Below are 24,969 nucleotides of genomic sequence, written 5' to 3' on the forward strand. Positions count from 1 at the left end.
AGGGAGAACAATTTTCGCAGTCTCTCCCATAAATGTTTGTTACGTAAGGAGGGAATTTAGTTGTTCTTCGTTGCACTGCTTCTCTTTAAGAATGTCCTTACTTGAACGGAGGGACCAAAACAGCACTCCATGGACCACATGCATACTGAGTGTGTGTATGACCTTAGACTTATCTCTAACACCTGGAGGTGTTAGATTTTTCGTTTGGTGGATGTAACTTACGTTGACGGCCTTAATGACCCTTACAGTTTGATAGGCCTAAAGCCCAACCACCAAACAACCATCTGCACTGCATAGTGGAGGTGTGGTCTAACGAGACTTAGGTATAGTGACAATATTACTTTCTTGCTTTTGTACGTAGTTTCTGTTTATAAATCCTAACGTCTTATTTGCTTTCTTGGCAGCTTCATAGCGTTGCTGGGAGAATTTGAAGTTATTGGAGACAGTGACCCTCTAGATCTCTAACACCAGGGGTGTCCTTTTTCTTGTGGCCCATGAGTGGGAGGAAAGCTACTAGAAGCGGTGAAAAGTTTTTATCATTAGCGCAAGAGAAGCGCACGAGTACAATGTAGACGGAGGGTGAGTAGCTCCAGACGAAGGTCGGTCTGCTTGCCCAGGGGTGTGTGATGTCACCATTTGTTTGTGGATGGTTTGGTGAGGAAGGTGAATGCGAGGGTCTTGGAGAATGAGCGGGTAAGCAGTCGAGTCGGGGTGGTGGGGTTAAGCTTGGGAATCAACTTAGTTGTTTGCTGATGATACAGCGCTTGTAGCTGATTCGAGGGAGAGAATTGCAGAAAATGATGAGTAGAAGCGTGTGTAAGGAATACACCATCTTTCAAATAATCTTTATATATTTTAGTAACGCTGTTAGTTTTTGATAATCCTGAAATTTCATCAATAACGCTCAGGGACTACTTAATAACCGTTCATTTTTTTTTACAATAAGATAATCCTTGAAGTGTTACACAGACAAAGAATTAGAAATTCTTTGGGCTTTACTTGTACATGGTTCAGTGGCACCGACCGGAACCAGCTGCCTTTTTAAACCGAGTCAAGAATAAACAATTTTCCAGAGAATGGTGAGTGGGCTCAAGTCCTGGACGCACTGAGAGGTGTGTGGAAAGAAAAATAGTTGTTGATACTCGTACCAGTGGTGTCGCATGGAAGCTGGCAGTGGGCTCTAGATAAAGAAATATGGTTCTTCAAGTAAGAAATGAGAGGGTATAATAAGAGTGTGGTAGTAAGAAGAGTATGCCTGAGACAGCTGAAGAGAGTGCGGTGAAATAAACACTGAGAAAATGAGTGAGCAACGGCTGGCCAAGAGGGTATAAGCAGGGCTGGATTGTCATGGCCCAATCAGGCCATGGACTAGGACCCCACGCCCAGAGAAGCTATTCCCAGGATACAGGGCCCCCAGACCTGTCACACCAATCCACAGAAGAGGACAACAGAGAACCAAAAATTACATTTTGCTGAAAATGACAACCACAATAGTTTTTGTTTTTACGAAAATTCCTGTTTCTAGGGATGGGTCTAACATGGAATCAAATTCAAGCAAGGCTGCCTTACTAAGTAATGGCTCAAAGGACAATTTAGAGTCGTTGTAAACACTCAAAATCTACAAGAAAAAAAGTAATAATTTGGTATTTCAATATATGTTTAGAACATCAATCCAGTTATAACTTTCAATTCTGCCTCTCATACATATTGAAGACAAACAGTGTCTTCCCAGAACCTCTGAGAACCTTTTACGGAGCAGATCTACTTGGTCGACATGGATAGACAGGATTAAGTAACGTGAAGGTTCGAGGCCAACATTTCAAGGTCAGCTGAGGCAAGAGGTAGTAATGTCGATCAGGGTCCAGGTACCCTGGTATAAAGTGAAATCAAAATATGAAGTAAATGATATTTAATATATTAAGAAATATGACGCTTTTCCATACTCCTCTGTGACCAATCTTTCCCTTAGGAAAAGAAGTATGAAAAGCAATCGAGAGAAACCATCTTCAACTCAAATAATTTCTTTTGAGTCGCTGTCTCCAACAATTACTCCAATAACATACTTGATTACCAATGAAATGTCATCACAGTCTACTCTAATGAATCGGTGAATCATCTCACTTCAGCGATTAGATTTTTGTTTATCACAAGTACAGCAATTGGATTTACTTCCAACAAAAATATTACGCCTTAAATTCCACCAGAACTTTTCGACACAAAGGTTGTGGAGCATTTCAAAATGTTTAGAGACGTTGCACTTGAAGGCTGTGGCAACTTTAACTCTCCCGTCCAATTCATCGCAACAAGTTTTCCAGTTTGATGTTTTCTTATGTTGGAAAATCTGTCTGTGGCATCAAATTTCGAATAACATTTCATGTGAACATATAACCATGAAGTTCCGCGCTGCACAACAGTTGTCAGTATACGTCATCTGTTTTGCTGTAACGAACTCAGTATCATCAAAATTATCAAATGTAACTCCTACTGAAAACTGTATTTAGGAAGTATATAAATGATGCCCTGATAAAGAATCGTATATGTATATATTCAAATAGTACGTACGTACATTTGTGTAAAGGTACTAAGAGTAACACCGGAGTTCAGGGAAGAACAAGTGCTTCGTGATCGGTCATCATCTTTCGTGTTGGTTGGCCGTTCATGATAGCGTTAACGACCATAACCATGACCTCCACCGTAACCATAGGAGGCAGGATATTTGGCGGTGCCCAGGTAGGTCACGATGGGATGGTAGCCGCTTCCGTCAGCCCAGTAGTTGACCTTCTGTATGCGACCGTCAGGAAGGTGGACGTAGTACTTGCCACGGACGTTGCCGTGTCCGTCGCCATTCTCCCACTGGCCGAAGTTGGTGTTGCCAGCGGCCACTCCGTAGTTGTAGCTGTATGGCGTAGGCACCTGTGGACATGGTCATCAATTGATTAGTACTTCTTCAAACGTTTACAACGTTTTACCATTTGACAAGTGACTATGTTGAGAGTAAACAGTGTTGGTTTAGTCTTACGTTCATTTAAGAAAAAAACTTTTAAAATGGACGAACATTGTAAGAGACTCCGTAGCCTCCTCCTCCTCCTCCTCCTCCACCATATCCTCCCCCTCCACCACCATATCCTCCTCCTCCAAAGCCGCCTGGGAGAGCCATGCTTGTGGTCGCGAGCACACACGCCAGGAACACCTGAGGGCAAACATCAACCATGATCCACACGACTGAAGTGTCAGCGATGAACATAGTGAACATCTTGGTGACCAGCCTCCTACACTCGACCCAACACCCTGACGATGGCACATATATCAGTCCACAAACATGACGCTGTGTTGGGAGTGGACCACATCAACGGTAACAAGTTAGGAAATCTTCCTGGTCAAAATGTAACACTTAACTTTGTGCAATTTAATGATAATTTAGATAGTAAGAAAATAAAGCATTACACACTTTGTGTCCCTGTCTAGTATAACTACAGATACCGAATGGCTTTCAATATTGTAACATTATTAGCCTTGGGATTTGTATGAATAATGAGCACGGAAAGAACATCTTAGTATCAGAGTTCTTACCCAACCAACATTTGGTTAACTCACTGAGATGAACATGTTGGTAGTGTAGTGCTGGGATGCTGAGCAGACACTGGCTCTCCCTGGTCTCCGGCCAGACTTTATACCTCCAGCTGGATCCTTACTCAGCAGCAAATTCGTTCACCGTCAGAGCTTTCCAAGGTCCCACGTGAGCATGCAATTTCAAATTTTTTTCCTGTTTAAGAAAGTCACACTGGAGAACAATCATGATCAAAGTCTCTCAGGCGAACACCTCATAAATCATCAGTTTCCTTCCTCACTTCTGTAGATGTTGCCACAGTCAACTTAATACTGATTCAGTGTAGATGCCTATCACAGCTGTTACACCTAGCTATATGATCAGGTACCCGGGAAAATATTTTTACCGATGGTCACGTAACACATCTTGACGCTATAGACGCATGATTCATAGTTTCAAACCCGTGTGATATGAGGCCAGTGGCTCTCGCTAGGCATGGTACACCAGTATACCAATATCTGTTACTCTTCTCTGACATACTTTTGGTGAAGCCTGTGCTGCATACAGCCCTTCAATATTTCGTAAACCTTTGAAATGGTTTGATTTATCATCTTGAAGCTCCCCAAGTGAGAGAGAGAGAGAGAGAGAGAGAGAGAGAGAGAGAGAGAGAGAGAGAGAGAGAGAGAGAGAGAGAGAGAGAGAGAAGTTTTGGTGGGTAGTTTACAGATGTGACGTGTTGATGGCGATGCAAGTAGCAAAAGTGAGGCTGAGTGATCTCTTGGATCTAGGTTACGATGTGTATTATAGTTCACACAACTTCTGAGTCAGATTTTCAAGAAGGTAATTCCAGGAAAACCACAGGACTTGCTGCATGACCAAACTAACTCCCAAGGTAGACGAAAAGTTTTGTATATATGATATTCTGGATTATGACTCGGGTTGAAGGCCTTCTCGGGCCGTTATCTTGTTGCAGGAGGAATACCCTGACGTAGGTCACGCCCGCAGAAATCCAGCGGTGAACACTTACTTGACCCGCAACCCATACGTCACCCTCACTGGTCAGTCACAACCGCTCACACGGATGCTTCTTGACCCACGTCATGTGCATGACCCACCGAGTGTCCTGACCCATTCCGTGTCTTGACCCACCCTGCGTCCTGACTCAAGCCATGTGCTGACCCATAGCCTTGGGGATATGGGAGAAAGAATACTTCCCACGTATTCCCTGCGTGTCGTAAAAGGCGACTAAAAGGGGAGGGAGATGGAGGCTGGAAATCCTCCCCTCTCGTTTTTAATTTTCCAAAAAAAGGAACAGAGAAGGGGGCCAAGTGAGGATGTTCCCTCCAAGGATCAGTCCTCTGTTTTTAACGCGACCTCACTAACGCGGGAAATGACGAATATGTATGAATATACGGAGTTTGGTAAAGTGTGTGGAAGAAGAAAGTTAAGAGTAAATGTGAATAAGAGCAAGGTTATTAGGTACAGTAGGGTTGAGGGTCAAGTCAATTGGGAGGTGAGTTTGAATGGTGAAAAACTGGAGGAAGTGAAGTGTTTTAGATATCTGGGAGTGGATCTGTCAGCGGATGGAACCATGGAAGCGGAAGTGGATCATAGGGTGGGGGAGGGGGCGAAAATTTTGGGAGCCTTGAAAAATGTGTGGAAGTCGAGAACATTATCCCGGAAAGCAAAAATGGGTATGTTTGAAGGAATAGTAGTTCCAACAATGTTGTATGGTTGCGAGGCGTGGGCTATGGATAGAGTTGTGCGCAGGAGGATGGATGTGCTGGAAATGAGATGTTTGAGGACAATGTGTGGTGTGAGGTGGTTTGATCGAGTAAGTAACGTAAGGGTAAGAGAGATGTGTGGAAATAAAAAGAGCGTGGTTGAGAGAGCAGAAGAGGGTGTTTTAAAATGGTTTGGGCACATGGAGAGAATGAGTGAGGAAAGATTGACCAAGAGGATATATGTGTCGGAGGTGGAGGGAACGAGGAGAAGAGGGAGACCAAATTGGAGGTGGAAAGATGGAGTGAAAAAGATTTTGTGTGATCGGGGCCTGAACATGCAGGAGGGTGAAAGGAGGGCAAGGAATAGAGTGAATTGGAGCGATGTGGTATACAGGGGTTGACGTGCTGTCAGTGGATTGAATCAAGGCATGTGAAGCGTCCGGGGTAAACCATGGAAAGCTGTGTAGGTATGTATATTTGTGTGTGTGGACGTGTGTATGTACATGTGTATGGGGGGGGTTGGGCCATTTCTTTCGTCTGTTTCCTTCCGCTACCTCGCAAACGCGGGAGACAGCGACAAAGTATAAAAAAAAAAAAAAAAAAAAAAAAAAAAAAAATATATATATATATATATATATATATATATATATATATATATATATATATATATATATATATATATATATATATATATATATATATATATATGCTACCACTACCTGCATAGCCTAGGGGTAACATTCCCGCCTGTTGTACAGGGGTCCCGGTTTCGATCTGATCCTGGCTGTTGGAAGTTTGTATGATATATATATATATATATATATATATATATATATATATATATATATATATATATATATATATATATAAAGACTCATTGCGAGTGTGCTTCTCTGCCTTTTAGGAACATTAAGGCACAGGTAACAAGAGTGTAAGAGGTGAAAGAACCTCAGTTAGATCTGGTGTTGGTTTGACAGATCTCCAGTGATAATTGCACTGTTGTTTGCCTTTTAAGAGACGTAAGAAATAAGAACTGCTTAGTAATGGTAGGACCGTGGCGGTGACGTCATACCAAGTGGCCATTTGGAGGTATAAAGCCTGGCCAGAGACCAGGGAAGAGCCAGTGTCTGCTCAGCATCCTAGCATTACACTACCAACATGTTCATCTCTGTGAGTCTGTCAAATTCTAAACCAGTAAATAGGATTAGATCGACCAAGTTGCAGTTTGGAAGTTGTATAAACAGTCAGCAAAATCGAAGGCCAAACGCTATTTTTCTTGCAGAAGAATAAACGCAAAGGAAATCAAATTCATATTTCAGACTCCGAAAATGTCAAAGATGAAACTCTGGTGACGATTAGCGAGTCTCTCTTTATTCTTTGTCTTAGGTTTGGGTCACTAACAAAGTCCTGTTCTAGGATAGGAATGAAAAAAAAAAAAAAACACCTAAACACGTGAAAAAGTAAAGCGAGAAAAAAATAGTAAGAGTTTTAGTAGGAAGATGAAGAACGCCCACTTTTTCAAATAGGTCTGGTCGGTCTGGTCGTTGCTGTCAGGGAAGACATCAGATGACAAAGAGTTTCAAATCTTAATGGTGGAGAGGAAGAGAGGTGTGACGACTTCTCACCCTTGGGTTGATAATTGCCACACAGTGATGGTGTGACGCTGTGACATCTGGGTCGAGGTGTTAGCTCTATGTTCTCACTGTCTTAGAGTTAACTTTACTTGTAGATACAATTTTCAGACGTAAGATACTGACAACTAATGACAACTATCTACTGTCTTCCTGCAGGTTCTGCTGGTGTGCCTGCTTGTGGCCGGGGGTAAGGCTATACCAGGAGGCTTTGGAGGAGGATTTGGAGGTGGATATGGAGGAGGTGGTGGAGGAGGAGGAGGATACGGAGGCTATGCCAATGTACGTCTAAATGTCTTCCAAAATGATTCATAAATGATAGCATTCATATTCATATTTCTTCTCAAAATATTCAAATGTAGAACATGAATAATGAAAAAAATGTGAAAAAGAAATAAGGACTCACATACCATGTTCACAGGTGGCCCTGCCTTATGGCTTCCAATACGGGGTATCGGCCGGCCCCACCAACTTCGGACAGTGGGAGGGCGGCGACGGTCATGGTAACGCCCAAGGAAAGTATTACGTGAATCTGCCTGATGGTCGCGTGCAGAAGGTCCGCTACTGGGTTGACGGGAGCGGCTACCATGCGTCCGTGTCGTACCTGGGCACCGCTAAGTATCCTGCCTCCTATGGTCATGGTGGTGGTGGTGGTGGTGGTGGTTATGGTCATGGTTATGGTTATGGTCGATAACTCTACCATGGACCATCGCTGAGGAACATGACCAGTTATATGCAATCTCTTTCCTCGACTGAAGTGTAAGTCATCTTTCAGCATCAGTCTCGGCCAGATCTGGGAGATTTTCTGCTGACATTGGTCAAACATACAGAACCATATATGACACTATGTGTAATATATATATATATATATATATATATATATATATATATATATATATATATATATATATATATATATATATATATATATATATATATATATAAGCAACAACTAGCTACACCAACTATCTGAATATTTGGAACATAATAATCTAGTTTTATCGTAAAGTTCGTTAGCATTTGTTGAGTTTGTCATTGTTTATTGTACACATAAATGTATATACATATTTGAATAAATGTGAATATAAATCAGAGTATGGTTTTCAAAGGCAGTATGCTATAGATAGCCTACTACGTTAAATTGGTGCCCAGAATCATCCTACAAACTTCCGTGTTAACATTACTGGCCTTCCCAGCTTCTCCCTACATTCACTATACACCTGTTCCTCCGTTTCCACTTCTTTTGGTCTTATTAGCATTATTCGCCTTTCTTTTTTAATATATATATATATATATATATATATATATATATATATATATATATATATTTTTTTTTTTTTGCTTTGTCGCTGTCTCCCGCGCTTGCGAGGTAGCGCAAGGAAACAGACGAAAGAAATGGCCCAACCCACCCCCATACACAATGTATATACATACACGTCCACACACGCAAATATACATACCTATACATCTCAATGTACACATATAAATACACACACAGACATACATATATACCCATGCACACAATGCACACTGTCTGCCTTTATTTATTCCCATCGCCACCTCGCCACACATGGAATACCATCCCCCTCCCCCCTCATGTGTGCGAGGTAGCACTAGGAAAAGACAACAAAGGCCCCATTCGTTCACACTCAGTCTCTAGCTGTCATGCAATAATGCCAGAAACCACAGCTCCCTTTCCACATCCAGGCCCCACACAACTTTCCATGGTTTATCCCAGACGCTTCACATGCCCTGATTCAATCCACCGACAGCACGTCAACCCCGGTATACCACATCGATCCAATTCACTCTATTCCTTGCCCTCCTTTCACCCTCCTGCATGTTCAGGCCCCGAACACACTAAATCTTTTTCACTCCATCTTTCCACCTCCAATTTGGTCTCCCAAATATATATATATATATATATATATATATATATATATATATATATATATATATATATATATATATATATATATATATATATATATATATATATAACAGGACGGAACAGGCTGGGGTGTGTGTGTGTGTAAACATTAGGCCTACCTCAGTGCGGGCTGTGTCACCAGGGTTATGAACCATGATGGCTCGTGATCATCACACGCCTCACTCACACATCGAGAGATTACTGATCAAGGATATTCTTGTAAGATTATACAGTTAGTAGTGAATAAAACTTCAGAATGTAGGAATAATGAAAGTGACACGTGACAACGAAAATTTATCGAGTGAGGAAAAGAGAAAAAGTGAATTAGCGGAGTAATTAACCAAGGGAACTGAAATAATTGCCATGGTAATACAACAAATGGCATCTTACATTATGCAGAATAGAGGCGAGGGTCAGTGAGTATCCAACTACCACGAAGACAGTTTGCCTGAGCCCTGGGGTATAACGTTAACATCTACTACGAATCCCATTAAGCCATACCTCACTGTGTCACACAAGATGTCATAATAGTGTGCAAGGCTGGTCCCCCTTATGAGAATAACGAGCGAATAATATGTCTACAAGAGACAATGATAATTTCAGTTCCAACAAGGCAACACTGGGGGTCGAACAACAGTAGGGGACGAGCAACAGTATAGGCGGAGTGTCAACAGTATGGGCCGCGCTCTCGCAGTGTGAAGACGGAAACAGTAAGTTGTACCAAGGAGTACGACAGGCGTGCAGCGCTGCATGTGAATAGTGCACGTACAACCCGATTTGATTAAGAGAACGTGGGTCGTCGCTGAGCAAGGACGGCCGCACGCCCGCATCCCTGTACGCGTACAGACCGAATTGACCAGAGGACATCACCCGTCGCTGAGCGAGGACTCCCCGACGCCCGTATATCCTTGCAGCGCTGCAGCTGGTCGTCTGTACAGCTAAGACTATATTTTAAGGACATGTGTAACCACATGATGTTCCCATAAGTGAACTTTTAACACCATAGGCTGAGCAGAGCCGCTAGTCAGTGTTATGCTGTACGGTAGGATTTACAGCGTACTGTTCGTTTTGAAGTTTAAGTGCATTAACTAGATTTTCCTTTACACTTGTGAATTAGGTTGTTTTAGTTATTATTAGCAGGTGTGCTAGGATGCATGCCACATTATTTCTAACGCTGTTAGTGGCCTAAGATATTAAATGTAAAGATATTCGCGGCCTTTCCTCATCCTACAGGAAGGTGAGCGGTTGCAGTAAACTTGTCAGTCTATTGGCCACGTTGGGTCATTATTGTTCGTTTTAATGAGTTTAAACCACGGCTTATGGGCCCCCGTGGTAATCTTACTTGATCATCATCAACTATCAGTAACTAGTAATTATATATATATATATATATATATATATATATATATATATATATATATATATATATATATATATATATAATTTTTTTCATACATACATATTCGCCAATTCCCGCTTTGGCGAGATAGCGTTAAGAACAGAGGATTGAGCCTTAGAGGAGAGGGAATATCCTCACTTGGTCCCCTTCTCTGTTCCTTCTCATGAAAAAGTAAAAACGTAAGGGGAGGATTTCCAGCCCCCTGCTCCCTCCCCCTTTAGTCGCCTTCTGCGACATGCAGGGAATACGTGGGAAGTATTCTTTCTTCCCTGTCCCTAGGGGGCCTGGATGTGGAAAGGGAGCTGTGGTTTCGGTGCATTCTACATGACAGCTAGAGACTGTGAACGAATGTGGCCTTTGTTTTCTTTTCCTAGCGCTACCTCGCGCGCATGCGGGGGGGGGGGGGTTGTCATTTCATGTGTGGCGGGGTGGCGACGGGAATGAGTAAAGGCAGCAAGTATGCATTATGTACATGTGTATATATGTATATGTCTATGTATATATATATGTATATGTTGAAATATATAGGTATGCATATGTGCGTGTGTGGTCGTGTATGTATATATATGTGTATGTGGGTGGGTTGGGCCATTCTTTCGTCTGTTTCCTTGTGCTACCTCGCTAACGCTGGAGACGACGACAAAGTATAACAATAATAATAATAATAATGATATATATATATATATATATATATATATATATATATATAGAACGAACCGATGCCTCCTAATCCCAGGGCAGAAAGAGGCGCTCAGAATCTCCGGGTTCCCACCTGGTTCCACTGCCACTGAGAGGGACGGCACAGGCAGTAGCAATATCGGTTCCTCCCACGACCTTGGCTTTCTATAAACCTTCATCTTCTGTTCATTTCGCCAACATTCTCAGTCTTTCTACTAAGCTCTCTCCTGTTAAACGCCATGAGACCAATGCCTCTCCTAATATTGTACTTCTCTTTGAGACCCAATTGGCTAATGATGCACTCACTAGCCACTTCCACTCACGATTCCGTTTCACAGTTGGCGTCTGTGCTCAATCCAGCATCAGCATACCAGTCTCAACGCCTCGAGGGCTAATATACTGTCATCAAGCATACCCACCTTTGGCCTCACTGACCAACGACATCTCTTTCCACACACTCCTCAGCGAGCCCAGGAACTTAGCCTCCCACCCACCCTGTGGCTCACCTCGGTTCCCACGGTTCTATCCTCTGTCATGCCCCCTCTCTGGTATCTAAAACACTCCTTCGTTTTCTTTCCGTTCAAACTCACTTCCCAACCAACCCGCCCTCTTCCCGACTGCACTTGATAACCTTTCTTTTATTCATTATGATTCTTCACTTCCTCTTTCATACATTCTCCCAAACTCAGACAGCAACCAGTGCAGTTTCACATTCGAATATTTCACCAGATCCGTGTCATCAGAAACTGCCTTACCTCCCCCCCCCCCCCCCCCCCCCCCCCCCCCCGAGACTACAGACATGTCCTCTCCAAGACCTTCATGGTCACCTCCGTCCATGAATATATCAATCAACCTATTGCAATATATGTGATGTGATGCCACGTAACCAATGTGAATATCATGTCTACATACACTTTTCCTTACTTAAACCCATTTTGATCTTCACCAGCAACGGCTCTGGTAGTATGTGTGATTCAGACAATTCTACTTCTCACTTGTCAACTTTTCTGAGAAGATTTCATATTCCATTAGAATGATGACCATCAATTCTATACACGTTACCTTAAACCACAACGGAACAACCACTAACTTCTCTCTGTCATCAGACTGGCAATTACTGTTTTTTTTTTATAATGTTATCAGACCGACGACTACCGACTCCTTTCAATCATCAGATGCACAATCACAGCCTCCTTACAATCATTAAACTCCCAATCAGTCGTTTTCCAATCATCAGGCTCACAGTCACTCCTTCCTTCCAGTCTTCAGGTACACAGTTACTGTCTTCTTGCAGTCATTAAGAACACAATCACTTTTCCATGGTGTCATTATATTCTCCAGATATTCATTCCTACCATCTCGCTCAACACCTTCAACATTTTTCATTTTTTACAGTGCATTATTGTTGCTCACATCACCTCGTCATTATTAATTCATTCCTTTCCCCCACATACTCAACCCGCACGTCCCTTTGAGTCATGCTAATCTCGGTATTCATCATGGCTATATAATCACAGCCAGTTCCTCTCTACCACCCTCAGATTTCACCTACAAGAAAATGAATCGGTACCAGAGCTTCGTGTGGGTCAACCACACTCTTCATCAACCACAAAAACTCTCTCTTTGAACCTATCTAACTTGCTTCCAGAATTGCCTTATTATTCTTCCTTAGATTTCCAATTATGTTTCTCTCGAGAGACCCATATTTACTCTTTCTACATCTCTATGTAAGAGATCTTATATTGTTTCTGGTTATATCTAACTCAGACTCGTTATCTAGCACAGTACCTCCGTTGCGTAATTCGCATGATCATATTACAATTGTGTTACTGAGAAAAGTCGTACAACATTTTGGATAAATCTTTCATTCTGGGGAGAACAATTGAAACGATTTCTACCATGACGAGGATTCCAACCCGTGGTTTCTCGTGGACGTTCATACATGCATTAGTATTGTCACCTAGACCACAAGACGGAGTTCCTATCTTCCCAAGGACACTGGCTGTGAAATCCACCGCCACACATTGCCTGACAAATGAGACAGACTCCTTAAGTCATGTTTTTTTCTTGGCAAAAATCATAATACATCCGTTGGTCTAGCGAACACAACATTGATACAATCTTAGAGAAAATGGGGAAAAAAAATAGAGTGACTTAGGAGGGTAGTCTAAACTATATTACATCCATCATGTATTCTAGACAAGGCAGTCTAAACTGAATCACTTCCATCACTTCATTGTTCTTCTCTTCCATCGAGCATCGTGAAGTATATGATCTGGTGAGTGTGCTGGACCGATTGAGCTTACATAAGCGGTAAGCCACTGTATTGTGTGAGCGCCTGTGACCGGCCTGAAAGACATTGTGGTGATGATAGTCATGTGGAGCACGTCGACTCATCATGACTTACCACTCTCGCTCTCAGTCAGACATAAGTTCTTTGTCAACGGGAACTTAAGTCATAGTCTCTATTGAGGGTTTATGTTAATACCGATGCATGAACTTACGATGTTATTGGGTCTTTCATTTTCTAATCAAATGCCATGATAATTCTACTCATGTCTTGAGCACGTTCAACTAAATTTGACAATAGAAAGACGAATAAAAGATGATAAAAAAAAAAAAATGTGAGCAAAGACCCACAAACACAGCGGAGCGTGAAGGTGGGTGTTCGTAGCTTGGATCACATTAGGCAGGAACTTGAACCTGGTCTGGGTTCCTAGCCTCTGATTAGCCTGGGTCCAAAACTTGGTCCAGAATCTCATATCATACGTACATACGGACGATACTTTGTTTTATATAGACAATAATTTATATATGTATTAGTGGATTATAGAGTAAAATGCCATGATAACACAAGCGAGTCAAACAATATGCCATACCTCTTGTCTTCTGACGGTGTCTGTTCTGTTGTGCACAGTAAGCATCTCAGTGTAACCTGTGGTAACTCTCACTAAACAGTCTATCTGACAATTGGAGTGAACTTTGGAAACGTTCAGGCTGCTCAGCACATCTTTAATAGTGTTCAAATGCTTCTCAAATATGCGTAATGTACTCATGATTGATCTTCAAGCTTTTACGTATATCATGTATTTCATGGTGGAATGTATATATATATATATATATATATATATATATATATATATATATATATATATATTTTTTTTTTTTTTTTTTAAACTATTCGCCATTTCCCGTGTTAGCGAGGTAGCGTTAAGAACAGAGGACTGGGCCATTGAGGGAATATCCTCACCTGGCCCCCCTTCTCTGTTCCTTCTTTTGGAAAATTAAAAAAAATTGAGAGGGGAGGATTTCCAGCCCCCCGCTCCCTCCCCTTTTAGTCGCCTTTTACGACTCGCAGGGAATACGTGGGAAGTATTCTTTCTCCCCTATCCCCAGGGAAATATATATATATATATATATATATATATATATATATATATATATATATATATATATATATATATATATATATATATATACCTTGCTAACGCGGGAAATGGCGAATAGTATGAATATGGGTATGTTTGAAGGAATAGTGTTTCCAACAATGTTGTATGGTTGCGAGGCGTGGGCTATGGATAGAGTTGTGCGCAGGAGGATGGATGTGCTGGAAATGAGATGTTTGAGGACAATGTGTGGTGTGAGGTGGTTTGATCGAGTAAGTAACGTAAGGGTAAGAGAGATGTGTGGAAATAAAAAGAGCGTGGTTGAGAGAGCAGAAGAGGGTGTTTTGATATGGTTTGGGCACATGGAGAGAATGAGTGAGGAAAGATTGGCCAAGAGGATATATGTGTCGGAGGTGGAGGGAACGAGAAGTGGGAGACCAAATTGGAGGTGGAAAGATGGAGTGAAAAAGATTTTGTGTGATCGGGGCCTGAACATGCAGGAGGGTGAGAGGAGGGCAAGGAATAGAGTGAATTGGAACGATGTGGTATACCGGGGTTGAGGTGCTGTCAGTGGATTGAATCAGGGCATGTGAAGCGTCTGGGGTAAACCATGGAAAGCTGTGTAGGTATGTATATTTGCGTATGTGGACGTATGTATATACATGTGTATGGGGGTGGGTTGGGCCATTTCTTTCGTCTGTTTCCTTGCGCTACCTCGCAAACGCGGGAGACAGCGACAAAGCAAAAAAAAAAAAAAAGAATATATATATATATATATATATATATATATATATATATATATATATATATATATACACACGTTGAGATGTATAGATATGTATATGTGCGTGTGTGGACGTGTATGTATATACATGTGTATGTGGGTGGGTTGGGCCATTCTTTTGTCTGTTTCCTTGCGTTACCTCGCTAACGCGGGAGACAGCGACAAAGCAAAATAGATAATATATATATATATATATATATATATATATATATATATATATATATATATATATATATATATATGCCCTGGTTCAATCCATTGACAGCACGTCGACGCCGGTATACCACATCGTTCCAATTCACTCTATTCCTTGCACGCCTTTCACCCTCCTTTATGTTCAGGCCCCGATCGCTCAAAATCCCTTTCACTCCATCCTTCCACCTCCAATTTGGTCTCGCACTTCTCCTCGTTCCCTCCACCTCTAACACATATACCCTCTCTATCAATCGTTCCTTACTCATTCTTTCCTTGTGACCAGACCATTTCAATACACCCTCTTCTACTCTCTCTACCACACTCTTTATATTACCACATATCTCTCTTACCCTTTCATTAGTTACTCGATCAAACCACCACACACCACATATTGTCCTCAAACATCTCATTTCCAACATATCCACCCTCCTCCGCACAACCCTATCTATAGCCCATGCCTCACAGCCATATAACATTGTTGGAACCACTATTCCTTCAAGCATACCCATTTTTGCTCTCCGAGATAAATTTCTCGCCTTCCACACGTTCTTCAACGCTCCCAGAACCTTAGCCCCCTCCCCCACCTTGTGACTCACTTCCGCTTCCATGGTTCCATCCCTTTCATAGTTATTGCCGTTTCTTGCGTTAGCGACGTAGCGCCAGGAACAGACAAAGGACGGATTGGGTGTTTTGACGTTTCCGTAGAAACGTACTGGTTCGAAGTCACTCTTTAGAGGATCGAATTTGATGTCATCCTTCACTGCGTTCGTAGCCGTAATTAATCAGTTAAGGCGCCTTTGAGTCTACCCATGTGTGGGGTTACTTGAAATCTGTAGAATTGTTGTAGAATCTTGCACTACGGTCTCCCATTTCTCCCAGTAATAATTTCAGTCAAGGATGACGAAAGTGTTTGACTTGTCTCCACGTCTGACGACGACCCTCTCTTCATCACGCTGTTGTTTCCCCGCTTCACTTAGACGTGGTGTAAGTAGTCCCTTCGAAGGACGATGCCCACTTTCGGTACTCTCCTCCGCCTGTATCTGTTCCTTCGAAAGGACAGCTTGCGCCACGTCTACGGGAAGCGGCGAAACGACTGCGTAATGATGAGAGGATCGCTGTCAGACTTACGTCATCCTTGACTGAAAGGACTACTTGTAGAAATGTGAGACCGTAGTACAAAAATCTACAAAATGTCAACAGATTTCAAGTAACCCCACACACAGGTAGGCTCAAAAGGCGCCTTAGCTCATTAATGACGGCTACGAACGCAGTGGAGGATGACATCAAATTCGATCTGCTGAAGTGTAACTTCGAACCAATATATTTCTCCGGAAACGTCAAAACGCACAAGCTGGGAAATCCTGTAAGGTCGATCACCTCCCAGATCCCTTGGCCTACCTACAGGTTAGCCAAGAAGCTGAACCTTTTGATCTCGCCATACATCCCCACAACTGTGATCGACAAGAGAGTTTATTGACCTCCAAAGAAACAAAAGAACCACATGGCATCAGAGCTTCGCTGGATGTGGAATCTCTCTTCACAAATGTGCCAGTGGAGAAGACAATAGACATCACCCTGGATTGTGTTCACCATGTCTTACCTACCCTGAAGATGCCCTGAAATACATTAAAGGAAATGTTACATGCCTACACCATGGAAGCACTTTTCAGACGCCCGTAAGGCAAGCTTTACCGGCAGGTGAATGGAATAGCCATGGGGTTCTCCCTGGGGTTCTCTGAGCAGGCATTATGTCCTATGTCAAAACTGCAGCACTGCAATCTGAGACCATGATACCCCAGATGCAAGCAGATATATAGACATTTTTATCTGCATAGATAACTTATACTAGCATCAACTATTACAAACAAGAAAGGTATCTTACCATTATCATTCAACTTCAGGCTTAAGATTTACAGTGGAGTTGAATGATGATGGTAAGATTTCCTTTCTTGGATGTAATAGTTAATGCTACAAAAGGATCTTTCGTCACCGACGTCTACAGTAAACCTACCAACTAAGGTAAATGCATGAACGGAGTAAGTGATTGTACTTAGAATTACAAGGAGAGTGTCAGTCGAGTATACGTGAGGAAGACGATCAAGATGTGCTCAACCTGGCAACTCCTACAACAACAGCTACGGCGTGTCAGGTAAACGTTGATTAACAATGGATATTCAAATACTGAATTTGATACCATTGTGAACAACATGCAAGCGTAGCGTTTCGTGGCAAACAGACAAACTCAACGTGACAGCGTGAAAGTTTACCACAGAAACACATTTACAAAAACATATCGAAAGGACGAGAAGGTCAGAAACTGCAAAGCAGTTGATTAAGACAAGGATATCAGCCTGATGATGTACTACAACAATGTAAACACATGTTTGCTCGTAGTGAACAACAATTTGGTAGGTCGCACTGGAAGTCTGAATCGTACCGATGTGGTTTATGTATACTGATGCGATACTGGGTACTATCAGCCTCACCACATAAACTGCACTGGATATGCAACCTGCACCCTGAGCCGCCGCCTCCCGCTCCACTTACAAGAAGGTGGAATCAAATAACATCATGAACAAAAGCATGGAAAGAGACTAACGAGGGAGATAATAGTGAATAACACCAAAATCATTACTAACTGCAGTGATCGGAGGAGACCACAGGTATTAGAATCCATTCATATCAGAAAGAAAGCACCTGTCATGAACATCTAGACAAACATGAACACAGCCGTACAACTCTTTGATGGCGGACCAATAGGACGCAGACCTAACGCCCTTTTTAGAACAGGGAAAACGCGACAACTGACCCACCACAGTCTACTCAGTCCGTCATTTTAGGAAAGGAGGAACGTGTCACTGACCCAGCCGGTCTTGGGTTACGAAGGTCAGAGAGAATCAGACGAGCCCGACCTGACCTCAACGCCACACCTGGGCAATAACGGTCTCGCTTGAATTAACTTAGTGTACTTGGTGATGGATTGTCGATATTCCTACTTCCCATGAGAATGTTCTCTTTTTGTTTTTCTCCTCTGTATTTTTTGCTATATACTTCTTCATCCATATTTTGTATTTTGGTTGTAGCTTATCTTACCCATAAAGATATTGTAAATTTGTATTGCTTATAGTGTTTTCCGTTACTTTTTATGTTATATGTACTTTGGTTTGTTTCTTTAGTGATGTTTGCGTTTCACATTTTGTATCCAGTTTTTGTGACGCAGTTTTCTCTCTTGTAGATTCCTAATGATGCCTCTGCTAAGGTGAAAGCTTGATTGAAATGAAATGGATAATTTTGGATAACTGGTATTTGAGCACCCACCTAATGGTAAACAATATTGAGAAAGTTAGAGGACATAAAAAGAAGACTCATCATTGTAAATATGTTGTATTCAATCTGTGTATTAGAGAAAAGCTGCTCTTAGCTGACGCGGGAAACGCAGATCAAGTATAAGTATATATGTATATATATGTATATATATATATATATAAGAATATATGGTGTGGGAGGCAAGTTGTTAGAAGCAGTGAAAAATTTTTATCGAGGATGTAAGGCATGTGTACGTGTAGGAAGAGAGGAAAGTGATTGGTTCTCAGTGAATGTAGGTTTGCGGCAGGGGTGTGTGATGTCTCCATGGTTGTTTAATTTGTTTATGGATGGGGTTGTTAGGGAGGTAAATGCAAGAGTCCTGGAAAGAGGGGCAAGTATGAAGTCTGTGGGGGATGAGAGAGCTTGGGAAGTGAGTCAGTTGTTGTTCGCTGATGATACAGCGCTGGTGGCTGATTCATGTGAGAAACTGCAGAAGCTGGTGACTGAGTTTGGTAAAGTGTGTGGAAGAAGAAAGTTAAGAGTAAATGTGAATAAGAGCAAGGTTATTAGGTACAGTAGGGTTGAGGGTCAAGTCAATTGGGAGGTGAGTTTGAATGGAGAAAAACTGGAGGAAGTGAAGTGTTTTAGATATCTGGGAGTGGATCTGTCAGCGGATGGAACCATGGAAGCGGAAGTGGATCATAGGGTGGGGGAGGGGGCGAAAATTTTGGGAGCCTTGAAAAATGTGTGGAAGTCGAGAACATTATCTCGGAAAGCAAAAATGGGTATGTTTGAAGGAATAGTGGTTCCAACAATGCTGTATGGTTGCGAGGCGTGGGCTATGGATAGAGTTGTGCGCAGGAGGATGGATGTGCTGGAAATGAGATGTTTGAGGACAATGTGTGGTGTGAGGTGGTTTGATCGAGTAAGTAACGTAAGGGTAAGAGAGATGTGTGGAAATAAAAAGAGCGTGGTTGAGAGAGCAGAAGAGGGTGTTTTGAAATGGTTTGGGCACATGGAGAGAATGAGTGAGGAAAGATTGACCAAGAGGATATATGTGTCGGAGGTGGAGGGAACGAGGAGAAGAGGGAGACCAAATTGGAGGTGGAAAGATGGAGTGAAAAAGATTTTGTGTGATCGGGGCCTGAACATGCAGGAGGGTGAAAGGAGGGCAAGGAATAGAGTGAATTGGAGCGATGTGGTATACAGGGGTTGACGTGCTGTCAGTGGATTGAACCAAGGCATGTGAAGCGTCTGGGGTAAACCATGGAAAGCGGTGTAGGTATGTATATTTGCGTGTGTGGACGTGTGTATGTACATGTGTATGGGGGGGGGTTGGGCCATTTCTTTCGTCTGTTTCCTTGCGCTACCTCGCAAACGCGGGAGACAGCGACAAAGTATAAAAAAAAAAAAAAAAAAAATATATATATATATATATATATATATATATATATATATATATATATATATATATATATAAAACAAAAAAAAATATATATACACAGATCGCCGCCGATAAAGCGAGGATAGATTTACTTACTGAAACAAACATATCAATAACAACATGCTTCTATCAAGGAAATGGCAAAAAACAACATATCATGAGTCAGATGTAGTAATATTCTAAATTGGTGTATTTTGTAGAACTTGTAGGGGCGTCATATCAAACTTAAATGAGGCAGAAAAAATAGTTTAAATGCATTCTGTAGTCTGATTACGATTCAGCAAGGTGATGCTGTACATGTTGTCCTTTCCTTGGGTAGGACGGTCAACAACTGCTAACAGTTTCTCATTACTCTCATACAACCTTCCAGATCCCTTAATCTCTCCACCATAACATAATCTCTATTATTGCCATCAGTCCTCCTGATAACTTGCTAGTCAAAGACTCATTAGTTAGAAAGGGTGAGTTATCTTCTGCATCAAAATACGGACCAATAACCCTCACCTGAGTCTTATCCAAAGTTGTGAAAACTGTTGTAAGTGACAAAACCTTTTTACTCTTATAGGATGAACACTGTTTTCAAACAGATATATATTCTGCGTAGCTTCAGCGTCATGACATTCTTGAACATGGAATCCAGAACTATAATGATGGTTCCTCCATATTACCTCTGTAGCTCCTCCAAAACATAACATCTGGCTGCTACCTACACCGTCTGCAGGACGTGAGGTTGGAACTTAGAAGATATTTTTGCTTCTCTGATCTGGCTGTACACAAGCTTCACACCACACACCTCTGCTCCTTTCATGTTTCTTCTAACTCCACGGTAGCTTCATATCATTTGCTTGACAAGTGTTGCATTAATTGATCACACTGAGAGAAGTAGTTTCTGAAACTGAAAATGGATATACTTTTTAGAGATACGATAAAATCTTTACATAACATTTCTATAGAAACATTAATTGTATCTTTATCTGTGACACAGACTTGCGAGTTACGAAGTTTTAGCTTCCTTGATAAGTGTGAGGAAAAACATGTATTCTGGTGTTTGATATGACTGAGTGTAGCAGTTCTAACAACAATTTACCCTTTACCAGAATTAACCTGATTATGGCAACACCTGCAGAAGGCATGAAGGAATTCTGTCTGTATGTGCCGTGTGTGTAGAGAAGCCTCAGTTTTAACGGCATTCGATTTTCACATTTCCTGAAAGTTGAATATCTCCTGGTAATGGTGGAGCCTTTGCCGATGCTGACGATGGCAAAGAAAGCTGGTGAGTAAGGATCCAGCTGTATGTATAAAGCCTGGCCGAGGACCAGGGAGGAACCAGTGACTGCTGAGCGTCTCCACACTACACTACCAACATGTTCCTCTCTGTGAGTAGCTCAGTTGTTGGGTCAGTAGGGACAACGATGCATCTGAAACGATCTCGCGTTAAACATTCTGTAAAGAATCACCAGATTAAAACATCACATATTGGTGATGTAATATTGAAAGTCGTTTTTGTAATGGTGCCAAGTTTTGGAGCAGTGATGTTGAAAGTAGTTAAGTATTTGTTTCAGATGTATAGATATTGAGACTGTCATTTCTCGGACTATGTACTATAAGTGTTGGAATCCTCGTAAGAGTGTTGGAAGTCCACGAGGATTTGCCGGTGTTAGAGATCCTTCAAAGAAGTATCATGTTTTGTTAAATCTTACATACATATCTAATCATCCAAAAGTAGAAAAGTCTTTCTAGTATAACTTCAGGAAATATAATAAAGCAACTTCACACGATCAAATGAATGAAAAATGAAAAGGAAGGATCAGATATGAAATATAGGTAATATGACTATCGACCTGAGTGTGTTGTAATGATAAGTGTGAGGGCGTTAATGACAGCCATGATATAAGAATCTGTGGTTGGGCCATGGACGGTGTAGGAGAGTATCTAGCAGTGTCGTCGTCACCATCAAGTCCACAGCCATGATTGCTCTGCCTCTCTAGGTCATAGCGTTACTATATTCTCCTTGTCTTATCTTGTTAATCTAACTCTGCAAACATTTTGAGAAGACGTTGACACCTGACCATTACCTTCTGTCTTCCCTCAGGTGCTGCTGATGTGTATGCTCGTGGCTGGGGGTAAGGCTCTCCCAGGAGGCTTTTGAAGGAGGAGATGGAGGCTCCGGAGGAGGAGACTACGGAGCATATGCCAATGTAGGTTTTAATGTCTCCCAAAATAATTCAGAAATGATAACAGTATTCATATTTCTTATCGTGATCCTAAGTATAAACGAGAAAACATGACAAAGATTTGAAAAAGTAGTTAGGACTCGCATACCATGTCCACAGGTGGCCCTGCCTTATGGCTTCCGATACGGGGTATCGGCCGGCCCCACCAACTTCGGACAGTGGGAGGGCGGCGACGGTCATGGTAACGCCCAAGGAAAGTGAATCTGCCTGATGGTCGCGTGCAGAAGGTCCGCTACTGGGTTGACGGGAGCGGCTACCATGCGTCCGTGTCGTACCTGGGCACCGCTAAGTATCCTGCCTCCTATGGTCATGGTGGTGGTGGTGGTGGTTATGGTCATGGTTATGGTTATGGTCGATAATGCTATCACGGATGACGCACCATCACGAAGAACGTTACCAGTTATATTATACTTTTTTTTCTGGCATTTCCCCCTCCATCTTTTCCTTCAAGCCCCGTATCTTTCATTGATATTCTCCCTGTAATATTAGCTGCCTCTGTTGTACTTAAACATATGTAATTGTTCATACAGATCAAATAAATGAATAAAATCGGTAGCACGAGTTTATTCTTAATTTTCCTCTGAATGTGTTTTTATACAAACACACACACACACACACACACACACACACACACACACACACACATATATATACATATATATATATATATATATATATATATATATATATATATATATATATATATTTCCAGCGGGGGGCTGGAAATCTTCCCCCCTCTTTTTTTTTTTTTTTTTTCCAAAACAAGGAACAGAGAAGGGAGCCAGGTGAGGATATTCCCTCCAAGGCCCAGTCCTCTGTTCTTAACGCTACCTCGCTAACGCGGGAAATGGCGAATAGTTTGAAAGAAAAAGAAAAAAAAAAATATATATATATATATATATATATATATATATATATATATATATATATATATATATATATATATGGATTTGTATGTAGCATTTATGGATCTGGAGAAGGCATATGATAGAGTTGATAGAGATGCTCTGTGGAAGGTATTAAGAATATATGGTGTGGGAGGAAAGTTGTTAGAAGCAGTGAAAAGTTTTTATCGAGGATGTAAGGCATGTGTACGTGTAGGAAAAGAGGAAAGTGATTGGTTCTCAGTGAATATAGGTTTGCGGCAGGGGTGTGTGATGTCTCCATGGTTGTTTAATTTGTTTATGGATGGGGTTGTTAGGGAGGTAAATGCAAGAGTTTTGGAAAGAGGGGCAAGTATGAAGTCTGTTGTGGATGAGAGAGCTTGGGAAGTGAGTCAGTTGTTGTTCGCTGATGATACAGCGCTGGTGGCTGATTCATGTGAGAAACTGCAGAAGCTGGTGACTGAGTTTGGTAAAGTGTGTGGAAGAAGAAAGTTAAGAGTAAATGTGAATAAGAGCAGGGTTATTAGGTACAGTAGGGTTGAGGGTCAAGTCAATTGGGAGGTGAGTTTGAATGGAGAAAAACTGGAGGAAGTGAAGTGTTTTAGATATCTGGGAGTGGATCTGGCAGCGGATGGAACCATGGAAGCGGAAGTGGATCATAGGGTGGGGGAGGGGGCGAAAATTCTGGGGGCCTTGAAGAATGTGTGGAAGTCGAGAACATTATCTCGGAAAGCAAAAATGGGTATGTTTGAAGGAATAGTGGTTCCAACAATGTTGTATGGTTGCGAGGCGTGGGCTATGGATAGAGTTGTGCGCAGGAGGATGGATGTGCTGGGAATGAGATGTTTGAGGACAATGTGTGGTGTGAGGTGGTTTGATCGAGTGAGTAACGTAAGGGTAAGAGAGATATGTGGAAATAAAAAGAGCGTGGTTGAGAGAGCAGAAGAGGGTGTTTTGAAGTGGTTTGGGCACATGGAGAGAATGAGTGAGGAAAGATTGACCAAGAGGATATATGTGTCGGAGGTGGAGGAAACGAGGAGAAGAGGGAGACCAAATTGGAGGTGGAAAGATGGAGTGAAAAAGATTTTGTGTGATCGGGGCCTGAACATGCAGGAGGGTGAAAGGAGGGCAAGGAATAGAGTGAATTGGAGCGATGTGGTATACCGGGGTTGACGTGCTGTCAGTGGATTGAATCAAGGCATGTGAAGCGACTGGGGTAAACCATGGAAAGCTGTGTAGGTATGTATATTTGCGTGTGTGGACGTATGTATATACATGTGTATGGGGGTGGGTTGGGCCATTTCTTTCGTCTGTTTCCTTGCGCTACCTCGCAAACGCGGGAGACAGCGACAAAGTATAATAAATATATAAATAAAATATATATATATATATATATATATATATATATATATATATATATATATATATATATTAGTATAAACTTGAAGCAGGTTCTCTGTAATGCACGTTACACGTTAGACATCGTGAGGTTTTAGTGTGGAGTTATCAATTCTATGTCATAACACCAAAGAACGCGTCTGGGAATTCTGGAGCGGGAGTGGTACACCTCCAATGAAGAAACAAATATATGATATCAACAGACATTCCACCCGGAATGGATGAAACACCCAGAGTTGAAGGAATGGTTGGAAGTGGATGCGGATGATCAGTACGCTGCGGTTTGCAGTGTTTGTGAGTGTGAATTGAAAAAGTGTAACACATCTGTACCGATGGTTTACAAAGCTTCGTCAAAGCGCTTGAGAAACTAAGCAGCTAAGTATAGTCAGAATCCAGCATTTGTTGAAAAAGATCCCTGACACATGAAGC

At 41.8% G+C, this 24,969-nt stretch overlaps 2 protein-coding genes and 1 long non-coding RNA gene across 3 annotated transcripts; 2 read left to right on the top strand and 1 right to left on the bottom strand.

Moving 5' to 3' along the window:
- Window positions 1-2,526: 2,526 nt before the first annotated feature.
- Window positions 2,527-3,657, bottom strand: LOC139757202 (uncharacterized). The gene is made up of 3 exons (XM_071677360.1): window positions 3,595-3,657; window positions 3,056-3,190; window positions 2,527-2,913 (listed from the first exon to the last, which is right to left on the bottom strand). Exons 1-3 carry the CDS (start codon window positions 3,604-3,606, stop codon window positions 2,668-2,670), a joined length of 393 nt encoding a protein of 130 aa, XP_071533461.1. The 5' UTR covers window positions 3,607-3,657; the 3' UTR covers window positions 2,527-2,667.
- Window positions 3,658-6,402: 2,745 nt separating this feature from the next.
- Window positions 6,403-7,937, top strand: LOC139752923 (uncharacterized). Its single transcript, XM_071668992.1, has 3 exons — window positions 6,403-6,441; window positions 7,062-7,184; window positions 7,324-7,937. Exons 1-3 carry the CDS (start codon window positions 6,430-6,432, stop codon window positions 7,594-7,596), a joined length of 408 nt encoding a protein of 135 aa, XP_071525093.1. The 5' UTR covers window positions 6,403-6,429; the 3' UTR covers window positions 7,597-7,937.
- A 1,436-nt stretch (window positions 7,938-9,373) lies between these two features.
- LOC139757209 (uncharacterized) lies at window positions 9,374-22,811 on the top strand. The gene is made up of 4 exons (XR_011714540.1): window positions 9,374-9,542; window positions 21,122-21,400; window positions 22,117-22,222; window positions 22,358-22,811. It is a non-coding gene; the product is annotated as an uncharacterized lncRNA (long non-coding RNA).
- The last annotated feature ends 2,158 nt before the right edge of the window (window positions 22,812-24,969 follow it).

Source organism: Panulirus ornatus, chromosome 2 (assembly GCF_036320965.1).
Source record: "Panulirus ornatus isolate Po-2019 chromosome 2, ASM3632096v1, whole genome shotgun sequence".
Lineage (NCBI taxonomy): Eukaryota > Metazoa > Arthropoda > Malacostraca > Decapoda > Palinuridae > Panulirus > Panulirus ornatus.

Coding starts and splice junctions, on each gene's coding strand:
- LOC139757202 (XM_071677360.1), bottom strand. Junction 2,914..3,055: donor GCTACGGAGTCTCTTACAAT/GTTCGTCCATTT, acceptor CCATGTCCACAG/GTGCCTACGCCATACAGCTA.
- LOC139752923 (XM_071668992.1), top strand. Junction 7,185..7,323: donor GATACGGAGGCTATGCCAAT/GTACGTCTAAAT, acceptor CCATGTTCACAG/GTGGCCCTGCCTTATGGCTT.